General features: G+C 43.0%; 1 protein-coding gene and 1 pseudogene across 2 annotated transcripts in view; one reads left to right on the forward strand and one right to left on the reverse strand.

Moving 5' to 3' along the window:
• Positions 1-599: 599 nt before the first annotated feature.
• Positions 600-6,095, forward strand: LOC311138001 (glutamate receptor U1-like). The gene is made up of 10 exons (XM_084172647.1): positions 600-672; positions 853-938; positions 2,704-2,726; positions 2,854-3,033; positions 3,220-3,443; positions 3,556-3,653; positions 3,778-3,995; positions 4,163-4,382; positions 4,576-4,820; positions 4,938-6,095. Exons 2-10 carry the CDS (start codon positions 869-871, stop codon positions 5,040-5,042), a joined length of 1,383 nt encoding a protein of 460 aa, XP_084028773.1. The 5' UTR covers positions 600-672; positions 853-868; the 3' UTR covers positions 5,043-6,095.
• Positions 6,096-8,424: 2,329 nt separating this feature from the next.
• Positions 8,425-15,142, reverse strand: part of LOC311138334 (1-phosphatidylinositol 4,5-bisphosphate phosphodiesterase eta-2-like) — a 35,038-nt pseudogene continuing 28,320 nt past the window's right edge. The window contains exons 7-18 of the transcript in view: positions 14,904-15,075; positions 14,618-14,734; positions 13,775-13,849; positions 13,060-13,172; positions 12,797-12,885; positions 12,462-12,647; positions 12,205-12,312; positions 11,637-11,761; positions 11,433-11,517; positions 8,967-9,113; positions 8,697-8,776; positions 8,425-8,550 (exon numbers count right to left, since the gene is read on the reverse strand). The product of the transcript in view is annotated as a 1-phosphatidylinositol 4,5-bisphosphate phosphodiesterase eta-2-like (transcript). The remainder of the gene's footprint in view (positions 8,551-8,696; positions 8,777-8,966; positions 9,114-11,432; positions 11,518-11,636; positions 11,762-12,204; positions 12,313-12,461; positions 12,648-12,796; positions 12,886-13,059; positions 13,173-13,774; positions 13,850-14,617; positions 14,735-14,903; positions 15,076-15,142) is intronic.

The raw sequence follows: 15,142 nt of genomic DNA on the forward strand, positions 1-15,142 counted from the left end.
TTACGTCCAGTGCAGTCCTCACAGTAGGCTACGGTTACAAAATAGGTGAACTTTTTCTGCATAGTTACTCAACTTGTCACAATTTATTCCATATACAAAAAAATAGATATAGATTCATGAAGGGGGAACATATCTGCAGCCAAGAGTTTGACATTTAAGAGGAATAGCGCCATGCAAGTGAACCAGCCAGCTCTCTTTACTGTTTACACTACACACATTCCCACCCCCTTTCGTTTGTCAAAGTTTTTTTTATTTTTTTATTTTTTTAAAACCTTTTCTTTATTATTTGTTCAGGAGCCTATAGCCTTGCTCTGTAAACAGGTGTGAACCTGAGGCAACTTCAAACCAGTCACAAGCAATTTGGCAGATTATAAGATGTTTTTCTCTCAATTATAACAGCCTGTGATACAGGCTTGGATGTGGGAGATTCTGTGTTTGAATCTTCCAAACATATTATTAAGTGACACAGTCACAGGGGACAAACTCTTTGTCTGTCCCCACCCCCCTTTAAAATCTAATTCTCCACCCACAAAAAGTCCATTGGCTGATTTAGCAGCTCTGTTGTGTTGGGATGAAAATTTCTCATCATCATTTGCCCTAGTTCATCAGGATCAGTCTATAGCTGGAAGGCTCATCACAGCAGACTCACTTTACAGCTAACAATCCTGTCAGGTATGGAGATATTTTTCATTTGTCTATTGTCATAGATGTAATATGTCCATGCTTCATACCTATGGTATTTTTAGTCAGCTGTTCAATTTTATTCCTGAATTTGTTTCCTGAGTTTTTTTGTTCTCTGAATGAATTTCATTGTTTGTAATATCAATCACATTGATTGTTTTACATCATTAGGATCAGAGGTGAAACCATGAGGGTGCTGGTAGGTGTTGTAGTGTGCACCGTGGCGCTTCTACTGTCCCTAAGGAGCTGTGCTGCAGGTACTGCAATGTTTAACATACATCCGACTGTGCTTAGAAACCCAGTGAGTGGTTTGTCTGTTTGTCTGTCACTTAAGCAATCAAAATTGTGTAAAACAGGAATCTTGACATGCATGGGATTCACCGTAACCTGGTCCCAGATCTGTTTGTGCTCTTACCAATGCTGTTATTGTCTGGCTTTACAGCAAAACATTCTATTTTTAATAACCTCTAATGAGCTGGAGCAGAACATAACGGATTTGTTTTGTATGACAATGAGTGACAAGGAGTTGGCATCAGGGGCAGACATAGCGATTTGGGGGCCCGTTTCAAAATTCTGTTGAGGGGCCCCCTAACACCCAAAGGAGACATTTACCCCATAAATGTACTGCTTGATTATTATTATCCCACAATTAAAAATGAAACGTATAGGTCCTATAAAGATGGTGAATGAGTGTCTCACTGACATTTGTGTGAAAAATATATAACCAAAATAGTCCAAAATCAGTCAGTGTGGGGACCTTGGGCAGCTGGGGTCCATTTCATCTGAAACCTATGAAACATAGTTAAGTCCACCTATTGTTGGCATGATAACACAAACAGACTGGGACTCAGGCTAAATTCATGTGAAAACATGAGAAAGTGTAAATTGACATACAGTATCTGTACTTTAGATGATTTTCTTTAGCCGTTTGACCAGTCGTTGCACTTGTGTCCCTGTCTGGTGGCAGTGTGGCAGTGTGACAGTGAATATGCTCATTTTGGTGCCAGACTCTTCATGTCCTCTCTGCTTGACGTGGTATAGTTTCTCAGGCCTTAACGAGTCATAAATGGGGAGACTGTCAGCTGGGCATAGCATCAAAGTGAGGGTTCGCATCCTGTCTGGCACACACACCATACCCCACTCAGATAGAAAAAGAAGAGAGCCAGTTGACACGCTCACAAAAATGGTAATAAATCAATTCAATGCAACAAACAAGGAGCCTTGTGTTTAAGTGTAGCCAAATAGTGACAGGGCCATTGAGAGCTTGTATGTGTGTCATATTTTGAATAGGAGGAGCTGATGTGTGTGTCAGGATCGCCCTATGGCTTTTGATACTCTTTGACTGCCCTCCCACCCCACAGTGCCATGGCTTTGTGATGGCTTGTATTAACTCACTAACTGGTTTATGGCTGTAAATAGATCTTGGGGGTTTTGAACATTTTCAAGAGAGAAAGGAGAGTGGCCAGATCTCTGGGATGCCGGAAACCAGTGGTGATGAGTAAGAAGGCATCAATGCACCCCCACATTCACCTCTCACTATCTGCAAAGGGGTCACTGACTCAGGGTATAATGGCTAAAGATGGCCACAGCACAAAGAGCTCTTTGATTCAGTCTGCTAAATTTGGAAGGCACTCCAATTGCACTCAGAGTGAAAGAAAAACTCAGAGATGTTGAACCAGTGGGACTGGAAAGACGCTTTGGCAATACCTCAATGCCGATGGAGAAGGTCTGCTAAAGCCTGCTGCCGGTTCCCTCTCCTCTGTCTCTTCAATGTGTCAGCATGTATGTTGTTGTCCTCATGTGTATATGCCTTTATTCAATTGGAATGATGTATTGATGCATTGATGCACTTAGAAAGCACTCAAAATGTTCCACTGTTGGAGATGCTGCGAATCCTAATTGATTTAACTAAAGATGTCATTGGACATGTTCAAATACAACTTCATTTGGATGTGGGTGCTCTGAATCAAGAGTACCTCTATATCTCACTAATATCTATTTTTCCCTTATCAATGCGACCAGACTTGACAATCACTACAATAAAGGTAATTAGATACCTGTTTCTGACACTCTACTTTATTGCCTGAAAGCATTTTTTACTCAAATTCAAATCATTTGCTGCTGTATAAATATGATTAAATTGGAACGGTTCCTTTGTGTCCAATCTTTCAGCAAGATCCATACACAATGTCCAAAGGCTCACAGCTGGAAGGGTACTGCATGGACCTGCTGTCTGAACTGGCCAAGAAACTGGGCTTCAAATACAATGTGCACCTGGTGAAAGATGGGTCCTATGGCAGGCAGGATGAGAGTGGGGCCTGGAATGGGATGATTGGAGAGGTGGTGAGAGGGGTGAGGAAAGCTCACAAGTTCATAGATAAGTGATTACAGTGCAGAAAATCTACTTACACATCTGCTTATGATTGATACTGTACAGATGTGACTATAACCATGTGTGATGTTGTTAATGCAGATAAAAAGCAAATGTATAACATGTGCTAGTCTATAAAATATGAATATATATTCTTATCCCTGTAGGAGGCAGACCTAGCGATTGCTCCTTTGACCCTCACTGCTGCCCGGGAGAAGGCTGTGGGGATGACCAAACCCTTCATGCAGACAGGCATCAGTATTCTCCTGAGGAAAGACATCTCAGTAGAGGCTGGTTTCTTTGACTTCCTGACTCCCTTCTCAGTAGAGACCTGGGTGGGGATCCTCGTTGCATACCTGGGGACTGCTATCTGCATCTGTGTAGTAGCCAGGTGAGTTGTTATTATGATGAAGTTTAATCAGAAAATACATTTATCGTGTGCCTGACAGGAGCCTTTTACAAGTAGAATTTAAAGACTGTTACACAAAACTTTTTCAACACAGACTCAGCCCATGTGAGTGGAGTCAACCCCAGACTGAGAAAAACAGCTTCACTCTCAGCCATAGTCTGTGGTACACCGCTGGAGCCCTCACTTTACAGGGTAACTAACAGGGATTTAACCAGGCATTTCAACCAATAGCTTACCCACACCAGTACAACACAAGAGCTTTATATGGGTCTGTTGTCTGGTGTTCTGATTTAGTATTCTTTTATCTTATTCTCAGGTGCCGGTCCACACCCCAAAGCTTTATCAGGACGCATCATCTGCTGCACCTGGTGGTTGTTTGGTCTGGTCCTCTTGGCCTGCTATTTCTCCAACCTCAGCACCTCTCAGGGCTCAGACTCCAATTCACTGATGGTGAAAGGGTTTGAGGACTTGGCCAACCAGCAAGGGATTGAGTATGGGACCCTGTCTAGCTCCTCTACGCTTGCCTTCTTCAAGGTGAGGCCAGTGCACCCCATCCCCTCCTATACCCCTCTTTTTCCCTTCACTCTTTGCGCTCAAAGGAATTAGGCTCACGTGTCAGTGTCTCAATTCTGTCAGTTCTCTCAGCAGCATACTGACTTTCTCTTCCTCTCTGTCCATGGTTTTTATTTTCCTTGGTGTAGAACTCTAACAACCCAACCTACCGCAGGATCTATGAGCACATGGAAAGAACCAAGAGTTTTGTGTTGTCAATGGATGAGGGTGTTCGCCGGGCAAAGGAGGGCAACTTTGCCTTCATTGGCGAGTCTGTGTCACTGGACTTGGCGGTGGCACGTCACTGTGAGCTGATCCGTGTCCATGAGGTCATCGGCATGAGAGGGTACAGCATCGCAGGCACCCTGGGTGAGCCATGTAGTCTAGGCCGATAGTAAGATCTCATGCAACACATATTGACTGAAACTTCTAAAAACAGTTCCTGTAATCAAAATAGCAAGGCACCCAGATAGTCATGCGATCCAAATATTGGCTTATGGCTGATCTTATGACCATATGACAAGCCAGATAACTTGCAAATTGTACTGTTTGTGTCATCCAGGCTCTCCCATGCTGAAGAACCTGAGTGTGGCCATCCTGCAGCTGAGTGAGGCAGGGGAGTTGGCCTACCTGCGCAGTAAGTGGTGGGCCAGCAGCTGCATGGCAGACCCAGCCAAGGCCTCCCCCCTGCAGCCCCACAGCCTGAAGGGCATGTTCCTGGTGCTGGCCCTGGGCCTGGGGCTGGGGGTGCTGCTGGCTGTCCTGGAGCTCACCGCCAAGTCCCGGAGCAGTGCTGGGGAGCAGAGGGTGAGCTAGTCACTGTTGGTTTAACAGTGGTGCATTGTGTGAATATTTCATATGGATGGATAAGCAGATATCCTGGTCAAGATCTCTCTAAATATCCATACAATTTTCTCCCCACAGAAATCATGTTGCACAGTGTTGTCTGAAGAACTGAGTCAGCGTTTGAGGACCACCACCACCAATGAGAAGAGAAGCGAGGAAACCGCAGACAAAGAAAACGCATGAGGAGACATGACAGTATACGCTAATATATACGGCCTAACAAAGCAAATGTCTCTATGCAGGTCTTGACATGAGTCATGGCCTGTATACTTATTTGAATTTTCAATACTATCTAGCACAGTGAGACAGAGTGTATCAGAAGGGCTTCCAGACTGTTACATGATATATGTTAATTAACAGTGATACATAACATACTGAAGTCAATTAACAATACTACTAAAGTATTATGTTTAAAAATAAATATCTGATAGCAGAGCATTTTACTGAGAAAACCAACACGTATATTTACTGTTACAAAACATGTAATGTGTACTGATTTAGAAATATTTAAGGGAAGTGCAAAAATAGAAATTAAACATGAAGATCCAAGTCAAGTCATCTGTAAATTATGAAAAATCCTCAGTTTCAAAGAGTTTACATTTCAGTACTTTTTTAAATTTTTTTACATTTACGTCATTTAGCAGTCGCTCTTATCCAGAGCAACTTACAGTTAGTAAGTGCATACATTATTTTTTATTTTTCATACTGGCCCCCCGTGGGAAATGAACCCACAACCCTGGCGTTGCAAACACCATGCTCTACCAACTGAGCTACATCCCTGCCGGCCATTCCCTCCCCTACCCTGGACAACGCTGGGCCAATTGTGTGCCGCCCCATGGGTCTCCCGGTCGCGGCCGGCTACGACAGAGCCTGGATTCAAACCAGGATCTCTAGTGGCACAGCTAGCACTGCGATGCAGTGTCTTAGACCACTGCGCCACTCGGGAGGACTTTGGTTCGGAACAAATACTGAGAACAACAGATTACTGCTATTAATTAAATGAAGCAGTAAATTTGTTTCAAAGTAGATTAGACATTTACATATTGTAGACACTATGTATACTTAACTGTTTTTGTACAATTGGCAGCACATATTTTGCACATTCCTTTCGAAACTATAAAACCGTTAGTTAATTTTTTAGTTACTATAGAACTCAAAATACATAAAAAAGCATTATGTCATAGAATGATGGTGATGTAATACGGCACATCTTTCAATAAAACCAGTCCAATAATGAACGTATGTTCCATTCTCTTTCATTTAGAACTATTTACCACTTTGGTAATACATTCTATTTACAATACATGCATCTTGATGCAAAATCAAAATACCCACATCAAAAAGTAGGTGATTACCTTATACTAATGAACTTGTTTGGTCTCAAGATGTGGAGATGAAAACTTCGATGCACCTGTAATGATCCTGCTTGTGTAGCTGACAGTACAGACCACGGTGGTACATTTTGTAAATACACTACCATTCAAAAGTTTGGGGTCACTTAGAAATGTCCTTGTTTTCTAAAGAAAATACTTTTTTTGGTCCATTAAAATAACATCAAATTGATCAGAAATTCAGTGTAGACATTGTTAATGTTGTAAATGGCTATTGTAGCTGGAAACGGCTGATTTTTAATGGAATATCTACATAGGCGTACAGAGGCCCATTATCAGCAACCATCAGTCCTCTATTCTGGTTAGAGCCAGTTTGCGCTGTTCTGTGAAGAAAGTAGTACACAGCGTTGTACGAGATCTTCAGTTTCTTGGCTATTTCTCGAATGGAATACCCTTCATATCTCAGAACAAGAATAGACTGATGAGTTTCAGAAGAAAGTTATTTGTTTCTGGCCATTTTGATTCTGTGATCGAACCCACAATTGCTGATGCTCCAGATACTCAACTAGTCTCAAGAAGGCCAGTTTTATTGCTTCTTTAATCAGCACAACCGTTTTCAGATGTGCTAACATAATTGCATAAGGGTTTTCTAATGATCAATTAGCCTAAAATGATAAACTAGGATTAGCAAACACAACGTGCCATTGGAACACAGGACTGATGGTTGCTGATAATGGGCCTCTGTACGCCTATTAGTACAACATTAACAATGTCTACACTGTATTTCTGATCAATTTGATGTTAATTGGATTTTCTTTCGAAAACAAGGACATTTCTAAGTGAACGGTAGTGTACATCTAGAATCTAGATACATACAAGATAATGCTATATGTTTAGAGTGTATTTCGTACTCCTATGTTTATTCCAAGGCTGCTCACTGCTGTGGTTCTTGTAGTGGCTGATTACTATAACGTGGAGTAATCTGCAAATAAAACACAGCAAATAACATCGTCATTACGATCATTCCAGGTCATCAATCAACATCGATTTTGTACTGTCGAATGATCTGAGCATACAGGTACAGATTACTACTAAACACATACTTTGTGACTCAATCAAAACAAAACATCTTTAAAACTGGCATGCTCTCTAGCTGGGATACAATAAGACAATATAATAAGAGTCACTCTTACCGTCAAAAAAGAGTGGCGATCTACAGCGGATCTCCCTTATCTTCTGGTTGAAGAGGGTGTTCATCCCTCTGCTCACCGACTGGCACGCGGGAGGGCAGGAGCTCCAGACTCAGACTGTCTATACTGCCACCACTGCTGGAGTCACTGTCAGACAGGCAAAGGCCATTGGGTACAGGCTTCACCTGGTGGCCATAGCTGCCATGGTTCTGGGTGCGGTGAGGGGGAGGAGTCTGAGGCTGCCAGTGCACAGCAGCCCTGCGGTTAACCGCCGGGGTTAGTGGCGAGACATGGCTTCCGTGGAACACTGCAAGAGTGGGCCTTTATCCATAATGTACTGGAGGGGAATTGGCTGGCTGGGGTCTCCAGGGTCCGTCTGACTGACAGGGGAGGATGATGGGTGTCGGGTCCGGCTCAGGGTGAGACTGGAACTGGGCCTGGGGCTGGGGCAAGGACTGAGGTTGGGGGTGGAGCTGGGGATGGGGCTGGAGCTGTGTGTGGTGTTGGGGCTGATTCAGATGTTCTGATACAGCCTGGGGTGCAGGTTCACTGATAAAGCCTATCAATGGTTCTCCTTTTCTGTCCTCAATCTCAGGCGGGTCTGGCCACTCAGGCTCAAATGCCTGAGTGGCCAGACCCGCCTAGGTTGTCCTGGCTCGTCCAATCTGCATGGAAAGACTGAGGCTGGTCCTCCAGATCTGGCCAGGCTGCCTGAAACGGCTGCATTTTGCTCTCTGGTTCTGGAATCTGCGGCTGAGACGACTGAAACACATCCTCCAGCTCTGGGCTTGTTGCTGTGATGCAGGGGATGGACGCCCCAGAGTTGGGGATGGTGGAGGATATGCGGACGAGGATGCCCTTCCTTTTCCCCTCCTTTTTCTCCTCCTTCGGAGAGGCACCCTGGATTTCCTCCTCCAGAATTTGCACCCTGTGAGCTCGCTTCAGTGGTTCGCTCTGAGCCCCTCTGTGGAGGTAGTCTATGCCTGCAGGTGTCAGTAACATGCTGCCGTTCCCGCTGCTCTCCTGGGAGTCCAGGTCCTTACATTACCGCTGACGAATGTCCTCTGATGAGTAAGTGGAGAGGTCCATAGAGACGGTCTTTAGCTCCTTGGTTGACCCTGTCTTTGTAGCTTTTTTCAAAAAAAACTTTACAGCATTACTTGATTTAACCTACGTGACAAAAAACAAGACAAGCTGTCATCAACTGTTGAATTCAAGAGAAAGTGAGTTGTGAATTTACTTATATTTAAAGAAAATATAACCTTACTCTTTAACTACAGTAATACAAGTAAAGTAATACCCAGCCCAGTGTTGACCTTTCCTGTGATGTCATTTACAGCAACATGAACAAAGATGGAGGCCTCCTCCATGCCCTCAAGATATACATTGCGTTAACCTTAAATAAATAAAAATAGATAACGTAAAAATCAACCAGTTATCACATGAATCCAAAATTCACATGCATTTTGTTTTAACAGAGCAATCCATGATGATGGCACACTTGATATGTTGACGATCCAAATGTCTTCTGTCTAATGAAGTAGAGACCTGATTGCTCCATTAAATAATATCTCCAGCTGCCTTACCTGGCATCATGCTGACGAAGGCTATGGTCCTCTGTCCAATGAAGGTTTGTCCTATCGGATCATGGTCAAACACCTGGAAATGCACCAGTGCAATCTGTGACATGTGAAGGGTGAAGACCAGAGTCTCCTCCAACATGGGGTTGAACCCTGCAATGGTACAGAGAAAGAAGCAGACGATTAACTTCAATTGCATTTCCATAACATTTGATGTGCTTTTCATTCAACAGAAATGTAATAGAACATGCTTACTTGAATGAACATCTTGTTAAAATAAAATACAGAAAATACAGTTGAAGTCGGGAGTTTACATACACCTTAGCCAAATACATTTAAACTCAGCTTTTCACAATTCCTGACATTTTATCCTAGTAAAAATTCCCTGTCTTAGGTCAGTTAGGATCACCACTTTATTTTAAGAATGTGAAATGTCAGAATAATAGTAGAGAGAATTATTTATTTAAGCTTTTATTTATTTCATCACATTCCCAGTGGGTCAGAAGTTTACATACACTCAATTAGTATTTGGTAGCTTTGCCTTTAAATTGCTTAACTTGGGTCAAACGTTTCGGATAGCCTTCCACAAGCTTCCCACAATAAGTTGGGTGAATTTTGGCCCATTCCTCCTGACAGAGCTGGTGTAACTGACTCAGGTTTGTAGGCCTCCTTGCTCGCACACGCTTTTTCAGTTCTGTCCACACATTTTCTATAGGATTGAGGTCAGGGCTTTGTGATGGCCACTCCAATACCTTGACTTTGTTGTCCTTAAGCTATTTTGCCACAACTTTGGAAGTATGTTTGGGGTCATTGTCCATTTGGAAGACCCATTTGCGACCAAGCTTTAACTTCCTGACTGATGTCTTGAGATCGGCAGGTAGCTTAGTGGGTAAGAGCGTTGTGCCAGTAACCGAAAGGTCGCTGGTTCTAATCCCCGAGCCGACTAGGTGAAAAATCTGTCGATGTGCCCTTGAGCAAGGCACTTAACCCTAATTGCTCCTGTAAGTCGCTCTGGATAAGAGCGTCTGCTAAATGACCAAAAATAAAATAAATAAAATTGAGATGTTGCTTCAATATATCTACATAATCTTCCTTCCTCATGATGCCATCTATTTTGTGAAGTGCATCAGTTCCCCTGCAGCAAAGCACCCCCACAGCATGATGCTGCCACCCCGTGCTTCACGGTTGGGATGGTGTTCTTCGGCTTGCAAGCAACCCCCTTTTTCCTCCAAACATAACGATGGTCATCATGGCCAAACAGTTCTATTTTTGTTTCATCAGACCAGAGGACATTTCTCCAAAAAGTACGATCTTTGTCCCCATGTGCAGTTGCAAATCAGTTTTGGAGCAGTGGCTTCTTCATTGCTGAGCGGCCTTTCAGGTTATTTCGATATAGGACTTGTTTTACTGTGGATATAGATACTTTTGTACCTGTTTCCTCCAGCATCTTCACAAGGTCCTTTGCTGTTGTTCAGGGATTGATTTGCACTTGTCGCACTAAAGTACGTTCATCTCTAGGAGACAGAACGCGTCTCCTTCCTGAGCAGTATGACGGCTGCGTGTTCCCATGGTGTTTATACTTGCGTACTATTGTTTGTACAGATGAACGTGGTACCTTCAGGCGTTTGGAAATTGCTCCCAAGGATGAACCAGACTTGTGGAGGTCTACAATTTTTTTTCTGAGGTCTTGGCTGATTTCTTTTGATTTTCCCATGATGTCAAGCAAAGAGGCACTAAGTTTGAAGGTAGGCCTTGAAATACATCCACAGGTACACCTCCAATTGACTCAAATGATGTCAATTAGCCTATCAGAAGCTTCTAAAGCCACTTTCTGGAATTTTCCAAGCTGTTTAAAGGCACAGTCAACTTAGTGTATGTAAACTTCTGACCCACTGGAATTGTGATACTGTGAATTATAAGTGAAATAATCTGTCTGTAAACAATTGTTGGAAAAATTACTTGTGTCATGCACAAAGTAGATGTCCTAACCGACTTCCCAAAACTATAGTTTGTTAACAAGAAATTTGTGGAGTGGTTGAAAAACAAGTTTTAATGACTCCAACCTAAATGTATGTAAACTTCAGACTTCAACTGTAAATAGCTGTAGAGATAGATCCCTTTCCTGCAGTCAAATGACATAGTGGCCTCATGGGTGGAATGTTATTAATATTTGTCATAATTTCATAATTTAAAAAAGTTGTTTGAAATCCAGTGTTTCAAACAGTTTTATTATACATTATTTCAGTTTTATGTTATGTATATAAAGTGTAATATTGGGATACAAACTTAAAATTGAATACTTTTCAACTATAGCTGACATGGTACAGGTGTCTTTTTTTTTTAAGCCCTTAACCATGTGTGTGAGGTGTATACTTTTGTTTCAAAGCAGAGTTGTTTAAGACTACCAAGAAACACTCTGTGTGACCCTGATTTAGCCCACTGCAGTAAAAGGTTGGTCAAGTCAATGCTCACCATTATCGTCCACCACCCTTGTCTGCTGCTTACAGCAATCAATAGGCAGACCGACGATCTCCACCTCTACAAAAGGATCAATAATCTACAACAACAACAACAATGAAGAAACATCTTCACATACAACACACAAGTGACAAGACTAAATGCCTTGTAGTCTCCTCACATACAAGAGGTCAATTGAGGTTGTAAGATATGTCTCACCTCCCCTCTATCCCCCAGCATTGAGTCTTTAGGCTTTGGCAGCTGCTGCCCACTGATGATCTTCAGCACCAGTTGAGTCTTCTTTTGTCCTGGCAGAGGGTCCTCCAGCCTAGGGTTAAAGAAACCTGAGCAACACAGAGGGTAACATTCAGCCAGCAAACTCTTAGTCCAAGAATCAACTGCTGTATATTTATAGTGTTAAACTGGTCATATACTTTAAGGACAATTATAAACTGGGTGGTTCGAGCCCTGAATGCTGATTGGCTGAAAGCCGTGCTACATCAGACCGTATACTATGGGTATGACAAAAACATTTGTTTTACTGTTCTAATTACGTTGGTAACCAGTTTATTATAGAAATAAGGCACCTCGGGGGTTTGTGGTATATGGCCAATATACCACGGCTAAGGGCTGTATCTAGGCACTCCGCTTTACATTATGCCTAAGAACAGTCCTTAGCCGTGGTATATTGGCCATATACCACACCTCCTCATGCCTTATTGCGTAACTATATGGCCTCAACTATACAGCTAGTGGCAGCTACCTGTGTTTTCTAATAGTACCCAACCTTTATTCATGCACCTGGGCTTCAGTAAGTAGCCACAGTTGCCATTTGTTGAAAACTTGGCTCTGTTCAGTTCAAGCATGCGTCCCTCTGTTTGGTAATTCAGTGCAACTGAAAAGATAAGATAAGATAAACCACAGGAAATACATTTTGGAGTATGAACACGGCAGTAGGTTTAGATGTTTGCCTCTAAATTGCCTTGTTGAATGCATGCAAAAAGCAAAGCACTTTTAAGGTATTGTATGAGCAGGGTCTCTTATCCATATGGCATCCTGTGTTCCAGAAGGGCTGTGGGTTGAAGTTGCTGGAGTCCACACGGTAGTTGGAGGGGTAAACACGAATCAGCTGTCTCTGGTTGAAGCGCACCAAATTAACTGGCTTCAGCGCCATGATCTGGTTCACAATGCTCTCATTGAGGGAAGACACTAGCCAACTGGTCATATACACTGCCAACCAGAAAACACATACGTGCAGGTTCACACACACTGACAACCAAGAGGTAGAATGACTCCCATGCTGGAAGAACTTGTGATATTGCTGTGCATGTTGAATGAGGCAGAAATGATTTTGTCTGAATATGGATACTCCTCCCCACTTTGTGTTTCAATGTCATGGACCTGGACAGCCTTGGTGTAGTTGACGAGGTCAGACAGGGCTCGGGATAACCTCATCGTCTTCCCTTTCCTGAGGGCCAATAGGGCATATTGGCCCTCAGGAAAGGGAAGATGATGAGGTTATCCCGTGCCCTGTCTGACCTCGTCAACTACACCAAGGCTGGGCAGACATAGCTGGATGCAACGGTCAATCTAACACACCAGTTTCAAAGTTAAAGTAAATGGTTTGATAACAGTATGTCACGTTCGATTGGCTTTACTGTGGTACACAATTTGTGTTTTGTCTCTCATGATGGGGTTCTCCTGGTCCGCATCGTCTAAATGGAGCATTAGATTCTTTTTCTTCTTCTTTGTCCTCTAAATACAAGATATGAACAGTCAGCGTTTAGTGCAACAAGGGTCTTCCAGAAGGCGACATTTCTATTATAACCAGAACATGGATAGACGTTAGAGCAGTAGAACATGTCTCTCAAAGCGATGCATTGCACTGCCAGGGAATCACACAGGAGAGCAAATGTAGGCTGTAGGGGTTTTGTACCTGTGGACTATATGTAAGAAAGGTGCTATCTTCTCCCCTAAGGTACACTATATGCTATTTTAAGGTACGAACTGCAACGGTACAATTATGTACCTGTAACTAATGGTACAATGGACGCACCTTACAGGGTACAACTATAGTGACAAGCGTTTGTACCCCTTTAACTACAATTCTGTACGTTTTTTTCTGAGTGTGTATGATGATAATGACTACATTCACACACTAGTGTTAGTAAAGGTGGGTGGTGAAGGGAGTTTGTGATTTGCATTTATGCTGGTGAGGAAAGTCTAATTTGCATGCTGGAGGGAATGGTGAAGAGGAGAGATGTTAATTTGCATAAACATGATTGGAAAGCGTGGTGTGGTGAAGCGAAGACCGGGTGGAGAGGGAGGGAGGGAGTTGTATGAGAGAATCAGCTGACCTTGCGTCTGAAGCTGCCCATGATAGACCTGTGTTTCTTGGGTTTGGACTCATCTGCAGTACCAGCAGCGTTGCCCTGAAATAGTAAAACATATTCCAGATTCTAGATTGCCTGACGACTCAAACTGAATTATTCTGCTGCTCTATGTTAGCTACATACTTCAGTCTGAGACTGCCATCGTTAATGTTGTTTGTGGTGACGCCAAAATGGGCTGTTGTACAAAACAAAGTCATCAGCGATTGGACCATCTCTAACCAGTCAGAGTATCAAAGCCAATGGCACATTTTCAAAATGCCGCTTTACCTAAGTATGTTCTGGCTCTGGGACCAATCAGAACAGTTAAAATGGGTTTGCATTCTAGAAATCATCTGGGAGGTAATCAGATCCAGACTCATGGCGGAGAAGAAACTAACGTCTGTGGGCGTGGTGGAGCGTTTGGCCGGAGCAAGGAGTTTGGGTAGCCAGGCAAGACTCTAGACTCCCTGCAGACACAATCAATCAGCCACCAGCTATCTCACTGTGGGATGATGGATTACCCAATGGCTTCGGCATCATCTTATGACAGAGCACCTGATAATATCATGAGGTATAAGATATAGCCCCCCACTCCCCGCCTGTCCCCGCCAGATCCCTCCCATCCACTGCAAAACAGCCATGAACTGAAAAAGTTTCAGACATCCGCTAGGCTTACGGTAATGAGACACTCAATGATGCCTCACATTGGGCTATTATGCCACCTAGAGGGGCTTTAGAAACATAACAAATGTCCTGGGATATTTTTACTCAAAACATTGATATTTTGCCCTTAGTCTATTTTAGCCTAAACAGTAGTAATGGTCTTACATCTGTGTTTATCTGGTTGTCATCTTCATCCTCCTCCTCCTCCTCTTCCTCACTGTCTTCTTCTGACACATCCCCCTCCTCTGCATCATCGTCAATGTTAGCTGGGAGCTTCTTTCCCTGATGAATAACAAACAGTCTGTTTACTACCTTATTATTTCAACAGAAGGTGTTCAGTAATGTTGTGTTTATTTGGGTAACATTTCATGATTTGGAAATTGTCGCTATGAAAATGACTGAGTGCTTCCATTGGTTGAACAACAAATTGACAAAGAAAAGACTGCTCTACCTTGACTAGAACTTTCCCTTTCCGGAGCTCCGGGGAGGGCAGCTTTCTGAATTCATTCATATTGACTGTAGACAGGTCCACCTTGTCCTGGAGCACCTCCATCAGATACTCAGCCATTTTCTTCTGCTGGGGCACTGTGCAATGGTTCTCTATGGATAGGATCACTGGGTACCTGGGGATGTATGACACAACCATAGAGATAGATAGAGGACTCTAGTGCCCAAAAGCACGTTTTAGCA

Source organism: Coregonus lavaretus (genome assembly GCF_964263955.1).
Source record: "Coregonus lavaretus genome assembly, chromosome: 12".
Lineage (NCBI taxonomy): Eukaryota > Metazoa > Chordata > Actinopteri > Salmoniformes > Salmonidae > Coregonus > Coregonus lavaretus.